The sequence below is a fragment of the Eurosta solidaginis genome, chromosome 3, assembly GCF_040869045.1.
Source record: "Eurosta solidaginis isolate ZX-2024a chromosome 3, ASM4086904v1, whole genome shotgun sequence".
NCBI lineage: Eukaryota > Metazoa > Arthropoda > Insecta > Diptera > Tephritidae > Eurosta > Eurosta solidaginis.
This window is the reverse complement of record NC_090321.1, coordinates 153275323-153300778: the sequence shown is the minus strand read 5'-3', so window position 1 is coordinate 153300778 and position 25456 is coordinate 153275323. Positions and strand designations below refer to the sequence as shown.

The 25456-nt window shown below is 37.9% G+C and overlaps 1 protein-coding gene across 2 annotated transcripts in view; it reads left to right on the top strand.

The window, feature by feature from the left end:
* Positions 1 to 9314: 9314 nt before the first annotated feature.
* Positions 9315 to 25456, top strand: part of LOC137244372 (uncharacterized) — a 445511-nt gene continuing 429369 nt past the window's right edge. The window contains exons 1-2 of one of the 2 annotated variants that reach the window (XM_067773299.1): positions 9315 to 9488; positions 9541 to 9674. In XM_067773299.1, the coding sequence (XP_067629400.1) occupies positions 9466 to 9488; positions 9541 to 9674 (157 nt within the window). In that variant the 5' untranslated portion in view covers positions 9315 to 9465. The remainder of the gene's footprint in view (positions 9489 to 9540; positions 9675 to 25456) is intronic. The other variant, XM_067773300.1, reaches the window with a different exon arrangement.

Below are 25456 nucleotides of genomic sequence, written 5' to 3'. Positions count from 1 at the left end.
TTATGGCAAATATAAAGTTGTTGCAAATTTATCAAATATTTGAGTGCTGTGAAAGTGGTCCCATAAGTGAGTCAGCCCTGCGTACACTGCAAGAGTGGGGATTGATTCCCAGCGAGGGTGAGTATTTGTGTAGTGCAGGCCATGTTCTCAAGTTAATTGAAAATGCTGATAGCGGTGACGGTTACTCTTGAAGGTTAGCTTATATATGCTAGCATGTGATTATGTGTATGTAACAAGTTAATTTTTAAAATTATTTAGGTGTTGTGCTCTCAAGAAGGGCAAGGGCAAACGTAGATGTAACGTTAAAGTCTTGTTAAGAAAGAATACATTTTTCGATAAATCAAAGCTTCCCATTTTCAAAATGGTAGCTTTCGCGTATTTATGGATTAAAAACACTACCCTCGATTTCATTATGGATGAGCTCACGATAGCAAAACATACGGCGGTCGATTGGAGCAGCTTTTGTCGCGAAGTGGTGTTTGATGGTATGATCATAAATAAGACTAAGATTGGCGGGGACGGGGTGATTGTTGAAATCGACGAAAGTAAATTTGGTCGTCGGAAGTACCACCGCTGCCATCGTGTATAAGGGCAATGAGTGTTCGGTGGGGTGGAGAGGGGAACTAACCGATGTTTTATGGTACCTGTGGAGAAAAGGGACAAAGGTACTTTGCTGCAAATCATAAAAGAATGGATTTTACCCGGTAGCATTGTTGTGTCCGATTTCTGGAAGGTTCGTTGATTTGATACTTATATATTTCATTCATTTATAACTATAATTTATACAATTATTTATATCGTTTATAGGCGTATGATTGCTTACAGGATGAGGGTTATGTACATTTTAAAGTGAACTACTCGCTCAACTTTAAAGACCCCGAAACTGGCCAGCATACAAATACGATCGAAGGGTTATGGAGGCATGCCAAGGTCTTTATGCCCCAATTACACCGCAAAAAGCAATTCTTTTGCGGCTATTTGGCAAAATTTATTTTTTTTGTGGCATTGCAAGGCTACTAATATTGACCCTTTAACAACATTTTTTAAAACGGCTGGGAACCTTTACAACCCATGCAACCCACGACTTGTAGAGGAGGAAGATGAAGATGATTATGAGGTCGATATGTCGGCGTGAGTTAAACGTAAGTTACAAAATAAATACTTATTTTTTAAGGGGCTATGTATGTATGAAAGTATTCTGCGCAGAAATACTGTGGATGACGGTGGGTACAATAAAGCTATACGCAATAACGCCATACCGCTTTATTTCCAATCAGTTTGAGAAATAAAGCCATATGGCCTTATTTCCAATTGCTAATGGAAATAAAGCCAGTATGCCCTTATTGCCATTTTCAAAACATGGTTGTGGTAATTTTATTAGGCTGTACCTAAAAATGCGCAAAAGAGTGCGTACCGTGGCATGTTTCCACGGTTCAGGCAACCACCTGGACTTGGCATGGCGTAGCCCAGGATTATTTAAATAAGGGCGGCCAAAGGCCGCCAACTCCGAAAGGTGTTCTGCACATAAAGGAAACAACTACCAGGTGTTCTGCGCAGAATTACTGTTAATTTGCCCAAAATTAAGTTTTGGTATACCAGGAACAGGACAGTTGGTATTGCATTGATGGACTAAGGATATTATATATAATTTTAAATGAAAGCTTAAATTATTTCCCATCTACCAAATTATATTTTCATATATTTAATACAGCAATTAAATTAAAAAAAAATTAGTTTTTAAAAATTTTGATATGTTTTTTAAAAAATTATATTATTTTAGGAAATTCTATTGGAAATACCTATCCAACGACGTTGATAATCGGTTCAATACTTTAGAAGTAATTTAGATTTAAAAGAAAGCTTATTATGAACTTTGACCTTTAATAACTTTTGTTGTTGTTGTTTGCCCAACAAAAAAAATATATCGTTATGTTTCTTTTATTAATACCGATCGATCTCAATTTTTCGTTTTTTTCTATCAGCATTGTCCGTATACTGCACTTGTTCCCCAATTTGCACAAGGATTTGACCGGTGTGTACACTGGTTGCGCTATTTGCGCAGAGAACTGCGCTAAAATCAAAACGATTTTGATATTTACGCATGTGTGCAAATATTGCACATGCTTTTTTCTTCGTTTGTGGTGAATCTTACACAGTTTACCTGTGGTTCCTGATAATATAACATCAGTAATTATTGCTTAAAAATGTTAATTTCGAAGGCGTAAGGACCATATCTAGCTTGTAACAGGAAATCACACAAATTTAATAATACAAAATAATTTTTTATACAATTAGAACACATACTTCATTTGTTGCGCTAGTTGAAAAATGAATATTGCGCAGTGCTGTAATGAGTTGCAATTAAAATATGTATTTTATAAGTACAATGGAAAATAAACGCTTCTGGTGCGAGTTTTTCGACTTATAGAGTTAATTACCAGCACTGTGGAAAATAAATAGTGATTTTTTATACATTTATCATAAAAATCTCTATAAAGTCAGATTTTTTATTTATTTTTTTGACAAATGTATGAATTCTGCACTTGTTCCAATTAAATACATTAATTTCAAATTATTCAGAGAAGTACAACACAAAATACATTGATAGTGTATGTTTGTTTGCATTTATGTCGACGTGCCACCACCTTATAATGTTCTACCAAGTAAAAAGATATTGTTGCGGAGCTGGCAACACTATTCACAACCTTCATATGTTTTCGTTTGTTTAATTGCAACAACGAAAAAAGCGACAATAGTACCGACGTGTTTTCCGCGAATAACTTTTAAACGAGATAAAAAATATAGTTTCTGCTTTCGGATTCTGAATCTTGACGCAAATACGCGTCTTTTGATGCCGCTATCGACATGTGCGACCCGAATTTTAAGTGCAGGACTTAAGTTGAAATTTTACTAAATTTGGAAATTAAAAAGCTTATATTTCATAAACTAAGAGTTTCCTGGAGTTGCGGATGATAATTTTGTGATTTTTAGGACCCCCGCCACCCCTCGAAAAAAAAAGTTGGAAAATCGTGGCACCTTATTTAAAATATTGGCAGCGATTTAGTTTAGCAACCCCCGAGTTCGGGGTTTAACTTGGTATCAAATGAAAGAGGGAGTTCTCCCGATCACAAATAGATATATTTTAAAGTGCGCAAACTTATAATTTAAAAGTTATTTGTTGTTAAAGTTTGCAAATTTCTATACAACTTTTATATGTGTATACGTATAATTATTTTATGACATTACAAATCTGTGCTGCCACATCTAAAAAACGAAACAAGTGCAGAATCGAAAAATCATCATCTGATGTATATATATCTTTAACTTTTCTAGTCTTTATTTACCAAAAATTTGAAAAAACCCTTTTTTGCATTCGTGAACGAGCTGATATTACCTTATAACTCTTATGTTTATTGTTATGTTAGCCGATCCAACACCGGCTGCGCCATGCACAGTAATTCTGCGCAGAAGGTTGTACTACGCAGAAGGACATCATATACCACACACCCGGACTTGGCCTGGCGTAGCCCAGGGTTATTTTTTATAAGCACGCCCGAAGGCCGCCTACGCGGCAAGGTCTTTCAACTTTTCAAAATGAGTAGTAAAAATATATATTTTCCTTTTTCTTTATTAACTGAAAGATGGTAAGGTAATATTTATATTTGTTTTTTTTTTTTGTTTATGTGGCAGCACAGCTTTGTAATGTCATCAATAAAATATATATATATATATATATATATATATATATAAATTTGCATGTTGCTCAAAAGCGCGATTGATTTAATAAGAACATTTATAATAAGTAAAAACAATGCAAAAATGAAATGTGAAATATACAAAAATGCAATTTAAGTTTATCGTTGCCAATTCATATAGATATATATGTGGATTAAGGTTTTGAAAGATGTGTAAATTGTAATTTAAAGTGCTATAGAAATTTGCTAAATTTGCAAACTTTAACAACAAATAACTTTTAAATTATAAGTTTGCGCACTTTAAAATATATATATTTGTGATCGGGACAGCTCCCTCTTTCATTTGATACCAAGTTTTACCCCGAACTCGGTGGTGCTATTCTAAAATGTTCCCAAAATATTCCCCAGATAAAATATTAGCACCAGTTTTGCAAACATTTTATAAGATGTAAAAAATGCAATCTACCAGTTGTCTACAAGGTAGTAGTGCAGTTTATGGTACCCACCCTAAAGTTGGGCTAAGATTTTCGACTGAGGTATCAAAAGACGCGTATTAATCTCGAGAACAATAATCCGAAGGCGGAAAAGAAAAATGTTATCTCTGTCCGGAGATATTTGCAGTTGAAGTTGGCGATTTTCATGTGGTTGTTGTTGTGTTTGTACCCACAAAAAAAAATTGTGCATCACCGTGGCGGTAGCCAGGGTTATACCACACACCCGGACTTGGCATGGCGTAGCCCAGGGTTATTTTTTATAAGCGCGGCCAAAGCCGCCAACGCAGAAAGGTGTTCTGCGCAAAAATACTATGGATCCCACCCCCGGTTTCGGAGTGGCCGCGGGTCTTTTTTCGGTTTTTCGTTAATATCTTTTGAACGGGTAAAAAAAGTTAACTTCCGCTTTCGGATTCTTGATCTAGACGTGAATACGCGTCTTTTGATACCTTACTCGAAAATTTTGGCCCGAATTTCGGTGGGTACGGTAAACTGCACTATTACCGTCTACAAAAATGTTTGAAAAGCACTGTTTAGCAAATAGTTTAAGTAATCGAAAAGCGATTGAACAGGTGATTGAGTGTGTTTACTATTGTGAACATTTTTTAAAAACATTGGACCCTTGTATGATCTCACAATGAGAGGAATAAAAAGATCATTGTTTACTATATAGTTTGGCAGCTTAAGTAGAGGTTATGTTGCGAATAGAGTGGAAGGCAGTGGACTAGGCAGTCGAATGTCATATAATGAAGGAATGGTGTTCGGAGTTTTTTCAAAGTTAAAAAAAAAATGATAAAAGATTTAATATAAATAAAACTATTGTTTTAATAACAACAAAAACGCCATATATATTCTGTAGACATAAATTTGTAAGGATTATCTCACTTTAAAATTTGAATTAAATAATCTAAAGTTTTTTTTGAAACTGAGTCGAGAACTGTGCGTGTGAATGTGCGAATTTTCACCGATCAGCTGTTAGTTGCGCTACTTTGTAAAATTTACAATGAAAAAGATTTTTCACTAGTATGAATCATTGTTTACTTTATAGTTTGGCAGCTTCAATAGAGCTTATGTTGCGAATAGAGTGGAAGGCAGTGGACTAGGCAGTCGAATGTCATATAATGAAGGAATTGATGTTCGGAGTTTTTTCAAAATTTGCCCGAAATCCTGAATCACAAAAGGGAGTGTAGTTAAGTACGAAAATGAAAAAATGTAGTTAGGTTTTGCTCCTTTTTTAGCAGGAGATTTTCATTTTAAAAATGTAATGTACAAACCAATGTTCATTCTATTACTCATTTTATCTATGGAGCTCCACATGCACTTTATAAAAACGTGCTTTTTATTTTTACGAACTTATTCCTCAATGCAACTAAATGAAACAAGTATTAATGTAAGCATTAATCATGTTTCTTACTTCTTAAATGTTCTTAAATATTAGCCGTGTTTTTTAACACGGGCGTATACGTTTCGTTTGCGCGTGTTAAAAAACGCCTACCTTCGCTTAGATAATGCTTAGGAGACCCATCTAGCGGCTGTGGTTAAACAACTAGCTACAGCAACAGGGTGTGCCGAAAAGCGGAGACGCAACGCTCTGATGGGCATAGGGTATAACAGGGATGCACCTTAACGTTAAGCTAATCGTTTATCAAAAAATTTCCACCGTTTCCGTTGAAACACTTCGAAATATTATCGACAAAGAAATTATCAAAATAAATTGTATCTCGTTTTTAACCGAAACTAAAAGCTTTCGTTAACGTTAAAAACGTTAACAAAAACGCGATACTTTATGTTTGAATTGTGCTGGCAATGCTATAGCCATGGTGAAGCCGTAAGGTGGTAAAAGCGAGCGGACATGCACACACAAACTCCATGTAATTTGTTTGTGTAATTCGTTGGTAGTAATGTCAAAAATACTCTGAGAAATGTTCGTACTGTCAAACTTCATGAGAAAAGTTGCAATCAGCTTGGCTAATGCTTTCACCTTTAATGACTCCGCCATCAATCAGCTTTGCCAGCATAGTTTGAAATTAATAATCAACATAAACGATTTGATTTCGTTTTGATATGGCAGAAAACGAAACAAAATCATTTCGTTAATTTGACGTTCTTAACGTTAATAAACGAAACGAAATGACTTTGTTTCGTTTATTAACGTTAATTATAGTAACGAAATGATATCGGTTCGTTGGTTAAGCATGCCTGGGGTATAACATATAGCTGAATCAGTTGCGATGAATTGTGGACACACATAGAATACATAGAATTAGTGTAGAGGGTGAAACAAAGACACATATTTCAGTTACATCTGAGTATAATGCGTATTGAAATTTAGTAGAACAAAATTTATGCGCAGCAATTTCAGAGGTGTATTTATAGTTTGTCGACTAGCAGTCAATATAAAGGTTAAGCGTAAACGCATATACGCGTGTTAAAAAACACGGCTATTATAAATATTATAAATGTGTTAAAAGTAGTAGGACTAAAATAATATTGACAAATCTGATATGTCAACTAATTTTATATAATAAAAATGATTTCATAAATTGCATGCATTTTATACATATGCATTATATTTTAAATTTTCTCTAACTATTCGTTTTGTGCTGACTAAATTTTGCTTATGCATAACTTTCTTTGGCTATATAAGATAACAATTCCGGGGGCCATTTTCACCATCTTCGGTGAACGCTAACAAACACTTTATTTGAAAGAAATCGTTCAGTGATTCGTCAAATAAGGGTTACTTTAAAATAACGGACGTTAAAAGTTCCCCTGTCACATGAGGAAAAATGAAATACAACTATTTTTATAACATGAAGACAGATAGAAAATTTATTGGGGATTGCACTGCGACCATTGATCTATTGTGCCCTCATCATATTGCGTCGCGTTCCAGGAGGATATGTTCCACCGTCTCTCCTGATCGATCACGAAATCGACATGAATACAAAATTACGTTTTTTATTTAGTTGAACGGCGATCGAAAATCGATTTTTTTTTCTAAAATGCAAGAAACTTCAAGAAGAACGTAAGTTTTTAATTATTTGTGTGTTGCTTTGACATTGGCGTTGCTTATGGATTGAAGCAATTAAAGCACGTGTGTTCAAGGTCAGATGTAGACACAACGCAAGTGCCAAAACGATGCAAAAGTCACCTTAAGCGTATTTGCTTTAGGTTTTATTTATCAATATTAATTAAAAATGTTAGATCTCCTAAAAAGTTGAACTTAGGCAAGATACACAAGAGGCGTAGCTTCGTAGAGCTCACAGAGTATATTAACTTTGATTGGATAACGGTTGGTTGTACAGGTATAAAGGAATCGAGATAGATATAGACTTCCATATATCAAAATCATCAGTATCGAAAAAAAATTTGATTGAGCCATGTCCGTCCGTCCGTCTGTCCGTTAACACGATAACTTGAGTAAATTTTGAGGTATCTTGATGAAATTTGGTATGTAGGTTCCTGGGCACACATCTCAGATCGCTATTTAAAATGAACGATATCGGACTATAACCACGCCCACTTATTCGATATCGAAAATTTCGAAAAACCGAAAAAATGCGATAATTCATTGCCAAAGACGGATAAAGCGATGAAACTTGGTAGGTGGGTTGACCTTATGACGCAGAATAGAAAATTAGTAAAATTTTGGACAATGGGCGGGGTACTGCCCACTTTTAAAAGAAAGTAATTTAAAAGTTTTGCAAGCTGTAATTTGGCAGTCATTGAAGATATCATGATGAAATTTGGCAGGAACGTTACTACCAATACTATATATGTGCTCAATAAAAATTAGAAAAATCGGATGAAGAGCACGCCCACTTTAAAAAAAATTTTTTAAAAGTCAAATTTTAACAAAAAATGGAATATCTTTACTCTATATTAGTAATTTATGTCAACATTCAACTCCAGTAATGATATGGTGCAACAAAATGCAAAAATAAAAGAAAATTTAAAAATGGGCGTGGTTCCGCCCTTTTTCATTTAGTTTGTCTAGAATACTTTTAATGCCATAAGTCGAACAAAAATGTACCAATCTTTCTGAAATATGGTAGAGGCATAGACTATGACGGTAATAGTTTTCTGTGAAAATGGGCGAAATCGGTTGAAGCCACGCCCAGTATTTATACACAATGCTTGGCTCTTGTGCATTACTGAATCAGTTCATCTGTACTGAACAAAAAGTCCATGAACGCTTCTTTGGACAGTCTGAAGTTTTGAATAAATCTATAAACAAAACGTATAATTTCAACAATTTAACAACTTATCTAGAAAGCTACACTTACGTGGTGGAATTCATTTTCAAAGTATTTGAAGCATCCCTCACGCGTCTTCTACTTCTGGCTACCTCCAGTAAGCTTTTCTCTTCATCTGACGAATCATCAAACCACAATTCCGTCGTATTCATACTTTTATTTTCAATATTTGCATTTAATAACTAGTTCTGCTTTTGTCTATTTATTTTATTTTATTTGACAGCTGAAGGAAATGGCTATTGTGAACTTTTGAATTTATCGAAATTCACAATAATGCTTGCCTTCATCGAACGTGCGTCATAATACCGTATGAAAATTCGTTCGATCAGCTCTTTCGATCACAGTCGAAGATCTAAAGATGCTCATAATAGGGGCCTAAATAATCTAAAGTTTTTTTTTGAAACTGAGCCGAGAACTGTGCGTGTGAATTTCACCGATCAGCTGTTAGTTGCGCTACTTGGTAAAACTTACTATGGTACGAGTTCACAATGGATTTTGTTTTGTACGCTTTTACAATTACAGCTTAATAAATTTTATGTATAAAGTTAATATGGAAGAAGGAAGTTTTAAAAATATCAATTATATTACACTGGAAAATGCAAGTCTTGCATATATTTCCTCAAATATCTCCAAGGAACTTGCGTTTAGCGTATGTGCTTACGCTGTGGATCGTGGTCAAGTGACGGCCACCAAAGTACTTCAGCTTTGGATAAATAAATTGAGGATTGTTTTCAGTTTTGATGATTTTAGCGAATTTGATTGGAGCCACTTGACTCTGTGCTGTCAGAATTACTTTGAGAAAATTGTGCGTATTAATTCATTCAATAGCTGTTTAAATAATCAGATCGGATTTCAGATCCACCGTGCCGAAAGTTCGGGTATCAATGAAGTAAACTACAAATTGTGCTGCTGGTTGAAAGAGCTGCTAGATTTCCTAGAGACTCTTCAAAAAAAAGCTAACAGAGTCAATTTATATGGGTTGGTCCTTTTTCTAACATTTATTTTGAAAAGCGTTCAAAGATGCTGCAGTTTTTTCGCTTAAAGTTAGTACTTATTTAAAAATGTTTGTTAATTGTAACTTATTGCTCTCTATAGTACACACTTTACAGACATCAAATCTGGAAATGAATTGGTAATCTCAGTGCACAATTTATCGCTAAACCTGGTCTGGTGTTTTTTAGACAAAATAGAAGAGACGAATACTGTTCCTTATAGCAGCATAATTCCCTGTAAGTTATAAATAAATATTTCCAAACACAATACAACCACGGAGTACTCCAAAAGCCTGCTTCCCAAGGCAGTCGGTTTTATGTACCGGAGCGACTGGATTTTTCACGAACAAGGACTGTTATTTCAGTGTAACCCCATTTAATTTGGTGCGTCCCTCCCAAAAAGTGTTATCCTCCCAGCAGCGAGACTGCTCCATATTCTCTTGCTCCCGGAAGGTATCGAACACAATCCGGGTCCTGTGTCCTGACCCCGGTCCTGAGAAATGGTTTTGCTGCGTCTGCCGGAAAAGAATCTTCTTAGGACGGTCATACTCTTGTCAGTGTGTCTCGTGCAAGGGATGGTTGCATCGGACAGGTTGTTACGGCTAGATCCCAAAACCCGACGTCCACGTAACTTTTATAAATCTTTTGTGGTTCCTTGCTGTTGTTGTTGTTGTAGCAATGCTCGCCCCACCTAATAGCCGCGACCGATCACAAATTGTCATCAATATCCTCTAACGGGAGTCCAAGGAAACTTGCCGTTTCAACAGGGGTGGACCATAAGGAAAGGGGTGTTAGAGGCGTTGGTTCCACATTACAATTAAAGAGATGGTTGGTGTCATGTGGGGACACATTGCAAGCGGGGCTTACATTTTGTCTGTCGGGGTTGATTCTGGATAGATAAGAGTTTAACCTGTTACAGTATCCAGAACGAAGTTGAGTAAGAGTGACACGCGTTTCCCTGGGGAGTATGCGTTCCTCTTCCGCGAGTTCTGGATATTTTTCTTCAAGTACTGGATTCACCAGGCAATTCCCGACATAAAGGTCCGACGCCTGTCTATGGAGTTCACCAAGGACCTGCTTGTGTTTTTTCGCTTCATACGACTCAGGTGCCGTATTTCCTCAAAATGCTTACGGAGATGACTCCTTAGGCCCCTAGGCGGTGCTGGTTCGTCAATCAGATGTCTGTTGGGATGCCCAGGTTTCTGGGTATTCAACAGAAACTGTTTGGTCAGCATCTCATTTCTCTCCCTGATGGGGAGTATTCTCGCCTCATTATGCAGATGGTGTTCTGGGGACATAAGAAGACAGCCCGTGGCGATTCTGAGAGCAGTATTTTGGCAGGCCTGTAGTTTCTTCCAGTGGGTAGTTTTTAAGCTTGGCGACCATATGGGTGACGCGTAGCACGTAATCGGCTGGCTAATTGCTTTGTATGAGGTCATGAGCGTTTCTTTATCTTTTCCCCATGTACTGCCAGCAAGGGATTTGAGGATTTTATTACGGCTCTGAATTCTCGGAACAATTACGGTTGCGTGCGCACCAAAATGTAGATCCTGATCAAACGTCACACCCAAGATTTTGGGGTGTAGGACAGTCGGTAGCGTAGTGCCATCGACGTGGATGTTCAATATGGTCGACATTTGGGGCGTCCATGTTGTAAATAAGGTCGCGGAAGATTTAGTCGGTGACAATGCCAGGTTTCGCGAGGCGAAAAAACTGGAGAGATCAGGGAGATAGCCGTTTATTTTATTGCATAGCTCATCGATCTCTGGGCCTGGGCCTGTGGCCATTATTGTGCAGTCATCGGCGTAGGAAACGATTGTGACTCCTTCCGGTGGTGAAGGTAGCTTAGATATGTAGAAATTAAACAAAAGTGGGGATAGGACACCACCCTGTGGCACCCCTTGTTTAATTCTCCTTGGTTTTGATGTTTCGTTTCTGAATTGCACCGATGCCTGCCGACCACCCAGATAATTTGCGGTCCACCTTTTAAGACATGGGGGAAGGGTAGACCCTTCCAGGTCTTGCAGTAATGAGCCATGGTTGACCGTATCAAAGGCTTTTGATAGGTCTAGCGCTACGAGTACTGTTCTATGGTGGGGGTATTGATTCAAACCGCAATTTATCTGGGTGCTAATGACATTTAGCGCGGAGGTAGTGCTATGGAGTTTTCTGAAGCCATGCTGATGAGGGGCTAGCTGCAAATGTGCTTGGAAATAAGGGAGCAAAATGGCTTCAAGCGTCTTTGCCACTGGCGATAGGAGAGATATCGGACGATATGACTCACCTACGTTAGCTGGTTTCCCAGGCTTTAGTAGCGGGACCACCTTGGCCATTTTCCATTTCTCGGGTATGGCAAAGGTGGAGAGAGACAGGTTGAAGACATGCGCTAAATATTTGAAACCCTCTTTCCCTAGGTTTTTAAGCATCGGCATGGCTATGTTGTTGTTGTTGTTGTAGCAATGCTCGCCCCACCTAATAGCCGCGACCGATCACAAATTGACATCAATATCCTCTAACGGGAGTCCAAGGAAACTTGCCGTTTCAACAGGGGTGGACCGTAAGGAAAGGGGTGTTAGAGGCGTTGGTTCCACATTACAATTAAAGAGATGGTTGGTGTCATGTGGGGACACATTGCAAGCAGGGCATACATTTTGTATGTCGGGGTTGATTCTGGATAGGTAAGAGTTTAACCTGTTACAGTATCTAGAATGAAGTTGAGCAAGAGTGACACGCGTTTCCCTGGGGAGTATGCGTTCCTCTTCTGCGAGTTCTGGATATTTTTCTTCAAGTACTGGATTCACCGGGCAATTCCCGACATAAAGGTCCGACGCCTGTTTATGGAGTTCACCAAGGACCTGCTTGTGTTTTACCGCTTCATACGGCTGGGTTCTCAGGTGCCGTATTTCCTCAAAATGCTTACGGAGATGACTCCTTAGGCCCCTAGGCGGTGCTGGTTCGTCAATCAGATGTCTGTTGGGATGCCCAGGTTTCTGGGTATTCAACAGAAACTGTTTGGTCAGCATCTCATTTCTCTCCCTGATGGGGAGTATTCTCGGCATGGCTATGCCGTCTGGGCCCACTGCTTTGGATGGTTTAGCGCGACCAATGGCGTCCTCAACCTCTCTAGCGGTGATGGTGATTGGTGACGCGCTGAATTTGTGTTTATGTGAGTGTCTATTGGCTCTCCGTCTATCTTTGTCGACCGTAGGATGCATTATATATTGTCGGCAGAAAGCGCTCGCGCATTTTTTCGCATCCGACAGCACCTTATCGCCAAAGGCGATGGAAACTTTGTCTTTGTGCTTAGTCGGATTCGATAGGGACTTTACGGTGGACCAAAGTTTACCTACACCGGTAGAGAGGGTACAACCTCTTAGGTGCTCTTCCCATTTCGCCCGCTTGTGTTCGTCCACAAGCAATCTGATGCGTTGGTTTATATCCCTTATTTGGGGGTCACCTGGATCAAGCTGTCTTATAAGGTCGCGTTCCCTCGCTAAGCTCGCGGCCTCCGCCGGGAAGTGGGGCCGGATTTCGGGAATTTTCCCGGCGGGAATGAAATGTGCCGAGGCAGATTCAATGACCTTACGGAAGGCACGCTCCCCTTGGCGGGCATCAGTCGGGATAGGGAGGGCAGCAAAGCTGCTGTCTGTTTCAGATTTATATTCTTCCCACTTTCCTTTTTTGAAGTTTATGAAAGTGCGTTTTTCGGTGACGATGAAGTCGGCGGTACGCTCGAAGGAAATAAGTATGGGCAGGTGGTCAGATGCCAATGTTACCATCGGCTGCCAGTTGACGCAGTTTACGAGTTCTGTGCTCACGATTGAGATATCTGGCGAGCTATGACAGCTTCCTACCATACGTGTGGGGGCGTCTCCGTTTGTTGTGCAGAACGTCATTTCTTCTATTTGATCCGCCAAAATCTCACCCCTACTGTCCGCCCGCAAGTTTGAATGTCATAGGTCGTGATGGGCATTGAAATCGCCTAAGATAATGCGATTGTTGCCAGTGAGTAAGGCCTCGATTTTAGGGCGGTATCCACTGGGGCAACAGGTGACAGGAGGGATATAGATGTTGATGATTTCTAGATTTGCATCGCTTGACCGGACAGATAGGCCTTGACGTTCTAAGACATTGTCCCTGCGGTCAATGCCAGGATCAAATATATGATATTGCACAGAGTGGTGTATAATAAACGCGAGGCCGCCTCCATTTCCGCTCTCGCGGTCCTTCCTGTGGACATTATACCCAGAGCAAGTCTGCAATGCAGATCTTGATGTGAGTTTAGTCTCTTGAATCGCAGCAATGCGGATGTTGTGCCGCTTCATGAAATCGACTATCTCCGTAATCTTCCCAGTTAGTCCATTACAGTTTAACTGCAGAATTCTGAAGTGCATGAGGGGTGACGCCGCCACTCTAGGGGTAAGTGACGGGTGACTACGCCTAGGTTGTGGAAGGCCAGGACGCAATTGCTGTTGTGGCCTTGGGAGTGGGCGCCCTTGGGAAAGCATTGGGGTACCCGGATGATTTGGGTTTGCGACCTGGCAACATGGCGCGATGAAACCCGTCGAGGGGTTGCCGTCGCGGAGACCAGAACATCTAGGAAAGTGGCACCACCCAAGGCAGGAGCTGCATTGAGCGGATGTCGCAAACCTATATATTCTGTGCTGGCAGACGGTGCACACGGAGGTAGGGACTAAGAGTCTGTTTCCCTGACCTGCACGATTGCTGCCAGAAAAGAGGGGGGGGGGAGAAGAAGACGGGGGCATGGGCTGATGCTCAGCATTGCTACCAGCTCTACTACGAAGGTAGTAGTTATGAGTGGTATCAGCTGTATGAGTTGTTGGCGCCGTGGGGCGCGAGCAGCAGCGGGTACTTGTTGTGGCTTGCTGCTCACGCCCAAGGGCGTCCCGTAGTCTACGCCTAAGCGCCCCACTACCTTCCAGCAGCCTCACTGCTCAGCAAGCCACAACAAGTACCCGCTGCTGCTCGCGCCCCACGGCGCCAACAACTCATACAGCTGATACCACTCATAACTACTACCTTCGTAGTAGAGCTGGTAGCAATGCTGAGCATCAGCCCCTGCCCCCGTCTTCTCCCCCCCCCCCCCCCCGTCTTTTCTGGCAGCAATCGTGCAGGTCAGGGAAACAGATTTATAAAAGTTACGTGGACGTCGGGTTTTGGGATCAAGCCCAGAACAACCTGTCCGATGCAACCATCCCTTGCACGAGAAACACTGAACAGAGTATGGCCGTTCTAAAAAGATTCTTTTCTGGCAAATGCAGCAAAACCATTTCTCAGGACCGGGGTCAGGAGACGGACCCGGATTGGGTTCGATACCTTCCCGGAGTAAGAGAATATGTAGCAGTCCTGCTGCAAGGAGCTGCTGGGAGGATGACAATTTGTGGGAGGGACGAAACAAATTAAATTGGGTCACACTGAAATGACAGTCCTTGGTCGGGAAAAATCCCGAGTCGCTCCGGTACATAGAACCGACTGCCTTGGGAAGCGCCGACTGCCACCGTTTCAAAAGCTCTTTTGAGGTCAAGGAAAACTGAAACCACTACTTTTTTGTTGTTTAGCTCTTCTTTCCAATCAGATAACACCAAGTTCAGCGCTGTCTCACAGGAATGTTTTTTCCTAAATCCTGACTGTTGGTAGATTAGTATATTATTTACTTCAAAATGATTCACCAACTGATTCTTAGCAACGACTTCGAGAATTTTAGCATCATTTGGCAAGGTATTTATGGGTATAAGTTCTTCAGGTTGCATTGTCTTTTTAACTTTTTCCACAGGTATTATTGTTGGCGTTTTCCACATTTCAGGTACCACACCATCTTCTAAGCTGTTATTGATTATTTGAGCATAGAAATATCCGGTATACGATATACAATCTTTTAGTACATCTTCGGATAGAAGTTTTCTTCCACCTATTTTATATTTAGTCTTTTAGGATATTAATAACATTGTCGGTGGTAATTTTAGCAAACTTAAATTTTGAATGGACTTGTGTATCTTCTAGTGCTACTTGACAGGTTTCTATATTATTATTAATTTCAATCACACTGTTTACAAAAAATCTATTTGCCAGATCGGTTTCGTTTTCAACCAGTATGCCATCCAGTATCACCTTTTTTATCCCTTCGTTATCTTTAGTTTGGTTAACCGTTTGTTTGAGATATTTCCACATTTCTTTAGCATTATTTTCATTCAAAATGATTTTATTCTCCATATTCTTTATTTTTTTTAATTTGACAAATTTTTTGTATGACCTATTTATATTTTTATATTCATCCAGTTTGTAACGCACGCGTGTACATATTGTATTTGTATTTATTCATTTGAGCCAATTCTCTGTCATACCATTTATTCAATAACCTGATATGCACTTCTTTCTCGTAGGTTAAGCTTTCTATAGCCTAAATCATTATATTATTATTTAATTCAACTTTTACATCAATTGATAAGTTTATAGTAAAGTTGAAGTTAAATGATCTAAGGATGCTTATTAAAATATCACTATTATATTTGTCCCAAGCTATGATTTTCTTGGTCAGTCTCATCTTGTATACTTTGGACGTTTTAATATTAAATTTTATAGTTTCATGATCAGATATTTTGTATTCCTGCAAATTATTACAGAGAATTTCATCCGAGTTTGAAAATAACAAATCAATTTTCGATTCACTTGTATCTGTGATTCGCGTATTAAATTCTATTTTTTGGCTCATACCCATCACATCTCATCTCATTTAATTTAGTACTATATGTTGAAATACAGTTCATGTTAATATTAAAATCACCGACTACTATATTATGGTTACTTTTTTTCATATTTATCAATTAGAATTTCATTTAGGTATTCTACAAAAGCTGCATCAATAGTGCTTGGCGAGTGGTACAGAACTCCAATCTGCCACTTTTTATCAATCTTTTTCAGTTTTATTACAATGCACCATACGTTTTCATTTATGTTATCATTATAGATTACTTTAACATCAATTGTAATTTAGTACTATATGTTGAAATGCAGTTCATGTTAATATTGAAATCGCCGACTACTATATTATGGTTACTTATTTCATATTTATCAATTAGAATTTCATTTAGGTATTCTACAAAAGCTGCATCACTAGTGCTTGGCGGGTTGTACAGAACTCCAATCTGCCACTTTTTATCAACCTTTTTCAGTTTTATTACAATGCACCATACGTTTTCATTTATGTTATCATTATAGATTACTTTAACATCAATTGTAATTTAGTACTATATGTTGAAATGCAGTTCATGTTAATATTAAAATCACCGACTACTATATTATGGTTACTTTTTTCATATTTATCAATTAGAATTTCATTTAGGTATTCTACAAAAGCTGCATCACTAGTGCTTGGCGAGTGGTACAGAACTCCAATCTGCCACTTTTTATCAATCTTTTTCAGTTTTATTACAATGACCATACGTTTTCATTTATGTTATCATTATAGATTACTTTAACATCAATTGTACTATGTACATAAACTAACACACCTCCTGTGTGTCTGCTATGGGAATCACATCTTATCATTTTATAGGTTGCTATTTTTAATTCATTGTCTAGAATATCTTTGGTTGTGCATGTTTCAGAGCACAGTATGATGCCTGGTCTATGAACTTCCGCCAACACTTCCAACTCTGGTTTGTTAGCTACTAGGCTATTTATGTTTAAATAGATGCATTTAAAGTCATTGTTGTTGTTGTCCTTTGTGGATCTTTTTTGGTACTTGAATACCCTACGTTGCATAACATTAGCATGGTCCAGGTGAGCCAGTGGTCTAATTGTTAGTTGCTAATACCCTAGCCTTTGTTTTTTTTACATTTAAGTGTTTTAAGTAGACAGAGCAATGTCTGCTACTGCACGGGTGATTGGTATCAAGCCCTAGATTTAATTTCTCATTAGCTCTAATACAATTTATGCACATGTTTTTAGGTTGTTCCTTGCACTCCATGGGTTTATGTTTACCCAAGCATTTGCTACACACATCTTCATTTTTGCATTCACTAGCTTTGTGGTTGTATCCCTTACATTTAAAACACATTGTTATATAAACACCATCGTATACTTTGCACCTTTCCCATCCTTTGTTCAGTTTATCTAATTAGATTTAGATTTTAGATTTATTCATTCATTCTTTTCTTACAATGTAACATTTCAACTTAAAATTAACATCATTTAGATTAATATGTAAGAAAAAAAGGTAAAGCATTCTGTAAAATATAATATAATAGTGTGGAATGCTATACATAAATAGAATACAAAACTAGTGTGTGGGGTGAAAATGGCACTTAGATATGCGATTATAATATAAATATGTAATATTCAATATTTACAGATCCAAAGTCAAATTAAATACTAGGGTCCAGCAAAACTTTGATATCGTTATGTGATAGCTCGAGTAGATACGATTTTACATTTTTTAAAAACTTGTGCAAATTTCTTATGAGACGTATATTGGCAGGCAGGGCATTGAAAAGCGTACAAGAGACGATTGTGAAAAAGTTACTGTAATGAGCTGTACGATATGCAGGAATGACAACCAGGCCGTGGGTGTTTGCCCTCAGATTATAATTATCCGAAGCTAGGCTATGTAAATAACCGCATCGAATGAAAAATATTTTTAATGTCTTATAGTAATACATGTGTTTTATCGGCAGAATTCCAAGTTTTGTAAAAAGCTCCATGGAGTGATGAAATCGGTTAACATTGCAGATTTTTCGGATAACGTATTTCTGACTAACTAGAAGGGGCTGAATTTTATTAAACGATGCCCCACCCCAACAGCTTATGCCATACTGAAGTTTGGAGTGGATTAGCGCATAATACAGAACCTTGAGGGTTGCATTTGTACAAATGTTTCTAAGATTATAAAAGTATCGAATCGTACATCGCAAATAGGTTTTTAAACGCGAAATGTGTGAAGACCTTTTAAGACTTTGATCAGGAGACACACCCAAATATTGAAACTCCTTAACTTTTTCAATTGTAAAGCAGGAATCGCTACAATGAGCATTGCAATTGAAAGAACTCATTGGACAAGATAAGCCATGTAGGGAAAAATACGTGCAATTAGTAGAATGGAAAACAATATCTCCGTCAGGCATATCTCTCGCATGTAGATTAAAAAACATCATCTGTGTTTTTTTACTTACAACAAGCTTATGCTTAGCAAACCACGCTCTTAGCAAATACACATCATGGTTGATACCTGCCACCAAATCTAAAAAGTTCGTGAGCCGTATGCAATCGCGAGGTCATCCGTAGAAAGGTAATGAAAAAATTTAGTTCAAGTAAACTAAAAACAATATTGGGCCTAATACAGACCCTTGTGGCACTCCCATGTTAATTGAGACTGAATTACTTAAACAATCATTGACTATTACCCTCTGAACTCTTCCTGTTAAGTAGGAACTAAACCAATTATGAATAAACCCACGAAAACCAGCGCAATGCAATTTATCTAGCAAGATTTTATGATCTACCATATCAAAAGCCTTGGTAATATCCACAAATAAGCCAGCGCAATTCTTTCTGTTATCTAAGTCTGCATTTATAAGGGAACAAAAGTTAAGTAAAGCATCTTCAGTAGACCTTCCTGATCTAAAACCGAACTGCATTGAGCTAAAAAAGTTTGTATTTTCCAGGAATGAAAGAATCCTATTTTTAATCAGTTTCTCAAAAACCTTTGAAATAGAGGACAGCAAAGAGATAGGCCTATAATTGTTTTTGTCTTTTTTGTTGCCCTTCTTAAAAAGAGGAATGACAATAGCACATTTCAAGTCGGACGGAAAAGTTCCAGAGAACACGCTAGAATTGAAAAGGTGTGCGAGGATATCAATCAAAATAAAAGCCACATTTTTTAAAATCTGGTTTGATATACCATCATAGCCACATGATCTTGAGTTATTCAAGCAATTAATGGTTTTCAAAATTTCTAATCTGGTAAAGGATTCGAAGAAAAAACTACTGTTCGTACTTGACTCAATAAACTCCAACTCAAGGCATTTGCATGAAGATATCATTGCATAAGTATCTTCAATAGAAGAAAAGTGTTCGTTGAAAAGATTTGCTACCTCCATAGAGTTAGTAATTACCTCATCACAATTTGATAGGGCAATTGACGTGTCTTTTGTCCTACTATTCCTGTTTAACATACTGTTAATAACATCCCATTCTTTCTTTGAATTACCCTGAGAAACAATAAACTTATTGCGATAAAAATTATCACGTTGCAAGCGAACTTCTTTTTTCACGGTATTACACAAGACAGCATAGCGTCTACGAAGTTTGTGATTTTGGGCATGCTTACTACACTTTCTCGCAAGTTTATTTTTTAGCATTATCTTAGAAATGAGTGACCCGCTAATCCACGGTTTTAGACTTTTAGCCGATTTACGGGGCTTAAGCGTATAGGTTGCGGCTACGATATGATTTTGAAAGATGTTTGAAAAGTTGCTGTACGCCATGGATACATTAGTCTCATTATAAACTTCTCTCCAGGACTCAAATAAAAGGATTTCCTTCAGAAGGCTGAAATTGATTCTAATTTTATTCGTAATCGCCTTTTTGTTTAAAACACCCTCCTCAGAAACTTTGTTAATAATCAAGCCAGTCATTTTGTGATCCGTAATATTGAGGTCAAAGTTAAGACTATTAAATGAATGGGTATTAGAATTGGATCGACAAAATACATGGTCAAGACAAGTAACAGAGACATAACGCGTTGGCTCATTCAAGTACGACACAAAACCATTACTAGCCAAAAGAATTTTATAATTATCAGCTGCAGAGCTCTGCTCCAAAATATCTAAATTAAAATCACCTAAAATAGCAAGATTAGCCGATCTTTCAATCTCCAGGAGAAGTGAAAATTCTTCCATAAAGGAGTGAATGGAAAGGGAATGTAATCTTTAGACACATATAAAACTAAAGACCTTACCAGAGATACTTAACGTCAGCTTCAATACATCCGCGCTCGTCAAGTGATAGCAGAAATATTCAAAATCATACGTACTACGGACGAATACTCCCACTCCACCTGCAGAATACTGCTCGTTAGTATTTGCAGCAAACTTATAATTGGGAATATTGAAATCTTGTATTTCGTGTGCATATATCCAGATTTCAGACACAAAAATAATAGGATAATTTTTAAATAATTCGATATTACAAAGCAGTAAATCAAAATTTTGCCGGAGACTGCGAATATTTTGATGTACGATAACGAAGGAGTTGTTAAGCTTAGATAAAATATCGAAATCGTTAATGGGACTAATATTGACGTTGTTGTATGTTTCAAGAAGATTATAAACATTCATAATTATTAATATATATAAGATAATAATAAATCTGAGTTAAGTTGAATTAAGTTACTTTCAAAAAATCATCAAAAGTTCTTAAAACAACAACACTGTCATTATCGTTCTTTTTAATAAGAATCTTATTATTAGTAACCCAAACATACTTATAGTTTTTACTTTTTTGTGCCTTTTCGCAGCTGCAAGCAAAGCTGCGTTGTATGCTGTTAAGCTTGCGTTTATGTAGATATTCCCCTTTTTGTCATCTCCAAAAAGTTCACCCGTTAATTTGCCCTTAGACTTCCTTTTCATTTTTATTACTTTTTCCTTCAGCTCAGTGGAAGAAAAATGCACGCGAATGACATTTGTTTTATGAGCCCTTTGTTAATGTTTCTGTTTTTTCACATAGCATTTCATTATTTGATCGGGAGAGACTGATATGCCCAAAGCTGAGTTTAAAACTCGATGTGTGCATTCTCTCATGTTTTCGTCGCTAAGCTCTGGCACTCCAACAATATCGACAGCGCACTCTAGCAATTGTTGATCTCTCCAATTAACCATACCTTCAAGTCTGTTTACTTTTTTACTCAATTTTGCATTTTCTTCTTTCAGCTGCTTCACAGTGCTGAAAAAGTCAGCATTGAATTTTTTCAAGCTTAATATTTCCTCATACAACAACTGCAATGTAATTTCTTTAGAGAATGCACCGTTCTCAGAAATTTTATTCTCATGCACTTGTTGTGTACTTTGAACCCGATCTGTTGAGCTGATGGTGAAATTGTTATTATTATTGTTTCTGTTGATGTTGTTTACAGACTTTTGGGTATGTTGTTTTTGGTTATATCCACTTAATTTTTGGTTGTTGGAAACATTTGGTAAATATTTGGCGGCTGGCTGTGCTGCAATTTTAGGATTAGTATCTGCAGCTGCGGCTACTGGTAATGGCTGTAGATACAGGGATTTACGACGGGTGAGATTACAGCCGTCGCAACGATGTTTGATATTATTGGACTTTATGTAGTCCAAGTCTTCCGGGTTTATTTTTGCACATAAGGCATGAAAAAAGGCGCCACAATCCGCACATGCAACTTTAGCTACATCAGCGCGGTCTACCTTGTCGTTACAAGTTGCACAATTCATATTTTTTTTTGTTTTATTTTTGTTGCTTTAGATTTTTATTATATTTTAATTTAATTTGGTTTTACTTAGCGCGCACCCCACAACACAAAGCAAAACACGTCCACTCCACTTGAGTGTCAAACACTCGCTTCAGTAAATATTTCCACATCCACCTCAACTATTGCATTGTAATAATTTTAGTGACTAACTTTAACATTTGGCAACTCTGTTCGTGTGAAGTATTGTTTTAAAGTGAGCGCGCAAATAATTCATAATTTTATCATTTCTGTCGATAATTTAAGATAAACTTTCAAAAGTATCAATATCTCTAGCAACTCCCAAAGTGTGGAGCACTGAGTACAGCTGAAACTCATCATTTGTAGTGAATTTAATGAGAATCACAAGTATATTTGTCATAACACAATAACAACAGTGGTACAACAAAGAAAGTTTGATAATATAGCTAGCAACAACTGAAAACCTCCCGCCAATTCCTGTGCTGAAAGCTTTCAGTAATTCAACATTCGCATTCGCGCCATCTATCGGTTGATAGCCTAAAATAAATTATATCATCTACGCCTGTGCTGCCACCTGGTTCCAACTCATCTGTTTTTCGGAGTATTTTTTTGGAACACCATGTCTCAAAATTCTGGAAAGCGTCGTGGCGAGACCTTGGGCAATGAAGCTGAAATAATTAAAAAGGCTCCTCGTCTAAGCGATTCATCTCCTAACCTGATCCGTACAATCGACCAACGACTGATAAAGTACAATGACTCGTTGTCCAATAAAATAATGGAAGCAGAAAAGCGTATGATGGAGTTTACATGCAGAAAACTGGAAGATAAATTTGAAGGCCTGAAGAAGGAGTTAAACGAGTTAAGTGGTAGAATTAATCGCATGGAGGGTATGTTTGAGAGGATTGGGCACCTCGAAAATGAAATAGCCACACTAAAACAGAGAGTATGTAAGCAGGAAAACTTTATATCTAAGCAAGAACTCCAAATTGCTGCATGCGACGTCCGAGTTCATGGGATTCCCTTCGAGGAAGGGGAAAATTTACAAAAGATTTTCCACCACCTCTGCTTCACGCTAAACTTACAGCCAATACTTCCTTTCGTGAAGACGACACGTCGGTTGCGAACAACGCCCTGGAGGGACACGAAAGGCTTAACTAACAGCCTCCTGCTAATAAGTATTTCTCTTTGATTTCTTCTAATCTATTCCTTCTCTGTCTTTTTCTCAACCTACAACATCACAAAATCTTTAATTATGTTGTTAGTCAAATTCAGTGTAAATCATTCACCTAATTATTTTTATATTGTTGGTCTCCGATAGTGAGTCCCCGAGTTCCAAAGACTGTCTATCTACTTTGTTGCGCATAGTCAGCAAAAAAGCCAACGGGCTGAAAGTTGTTCATATCAATGCGCAAAGCCTTTATAAAAAGCTTGACGAGTTGGGGTTTCTGTCAGAAGACTCCGATATTGATGTCATATGTGTTTCAGAAACATGGTTTTCTTCGTTTCATAAAAATGATAAATGGATACCAACTTTTCAGAGTTGATAGAAGTGGTCATGGTGGTGGTGTTGCGATATATGTAAAAAGTAGTATGTCCTGTAAATTGTGTTGTTCTTCTAGTCCAGGTGATCCTGTGGAATATGTGTTTGTTCATATGTTTTCTGAGAATAATAGTAGGCTTCTTATCGGATGTGCATACAGACCGAATCGACTAGTACATTTTTCCGCGTTTATTGAATTTCTTCAATCGTTACTATTAGACTATGACAATATTATCATCGCTGGAGATTTTAATAGTAACCTACTGGTGGATGCAACTTTAAAACAAAGCATGGAATCTCTGGGACTTTTCCCCACAAACTGTGCTATACCAACGCATTTCACAAATACTAACTCTTCTCTATTAGATTTATTTTTTGTCAATGATCTTCATTATGTCATATTCATGTCTATCCGCCTTCTGCTTCTCAAAACACGACCTGATATTCCTAAACTACAACTTTCAAACATCATGTAGGCCAGGTTCGTTCGCGTATCGCGATTACAGAAGTATAGATTATTATTCTCTTGCTGAGTCCGTTGAGTCGCTTGAATGGAGCTTGATTCGTACGTTAACATCGGTTGATGACCAGACAAAGTTTCTGCAGGATAACATAAATAAGTTATTCGATGATCACGTTCCACTAAAAATAAAAACACCTAAATACAAGAATAGCCCTTGGTTCAATGCTACATTAAAACACCTTATCCACCTTCGTAACCAAGCCTACTCACGGTGGAAAAGGTACAAAACAGTCGAAGCGCATAGCTGCTTTAAAACAGCTCGGCTTACTGCAAACAAAGCCATAAGGCTGGCCAAGGCAAATTATTTTAAGTATAAGTTTAGTTCTTCTTTGAATACAAAAGAAAAGTGGAACAAAATCAAACAAATAGGAATTGGTAAGCCCAAAAGTGACATGTCTCATCCCCCTGATGTCGGCATCAACGAAATAAATAATACTTTTGTAAGACTACCAAACTCAGCCGACAATGTGTATATTGATAACTACTCCGTGCGTGTTAATGTTGACATTAGCCCTTACGAGTTTGTTTGTGTCGATAATTGTGATGTTGTCCAAGCCATACTTTCTGTGAAGTCTAACGCAATGGGGCTTGATGGTATATGTTCAAAGTTTTTAAAAGTCATTCTTCCCAAAATCCTTCCCCACATTACTTACTTAGTTAACTCAATTTGGCGACCGGTGTCTTCCCAATATATTGGAAAGCTGCAAAAGTTATTCCAATCCGTAAACAAAATAATGAGTATCGACCAATAGCCATACTCCCTTTCCTCTCTAAGGTCGTTGAACGTATTCTTCATGGGCAAATCGTATCATATGTACATGAATACAAGCTCCTGCCAGACAGTCAGTCCGGTTTCAGGTCAAAGCGGAGCTGTACAACGGCGCTATTATCTGTGACAGAAGAAATTCGTGAGCGAGTGGATGAAAGTTACATTGCCTTCTTAACACTTCTTGACCACTCTAAAGCTTTTGATTCTGTAGACCACACTCTGCTCTGTAGGAAGCTGGTAAACTTATTTAACTTCTCTGTTCATGCAGTTGCCCTTATAAGATCATATCTTGGCGATAGGACTCAAGCAGTATGTATAGATGGTGAAAAGTCTGACTTCCTACATGTCTTAAGAGGCGTCCCTCAAGGCTCTATCCTGGGTCCTCTGTTATTTGTTCTGTATATCAATGACTTACCCGATGCCCTTAAGTATTGTAATGTTCATATCTACGCTGATGATGTGCAGTTGTTTCCGTGTTGTCCTCGTGATCAAACGAGCTTGTGCATAAGTAACTTAAACCACGATTTGAATCAAATATTTTCATGGGCTAATATGAATGGCTTATGTATAAACCCGTATAAGTCAAAATGTATTGTTATTCATAGAAGGTCTTTTCCCACTAATGATTTAGAGAATGTAGTGTTCGACAATTACGTTATAGAATACGTAGATACGGCGAAAAACTTAGGTGTAATTTTTAACAAAACATTGACATGGA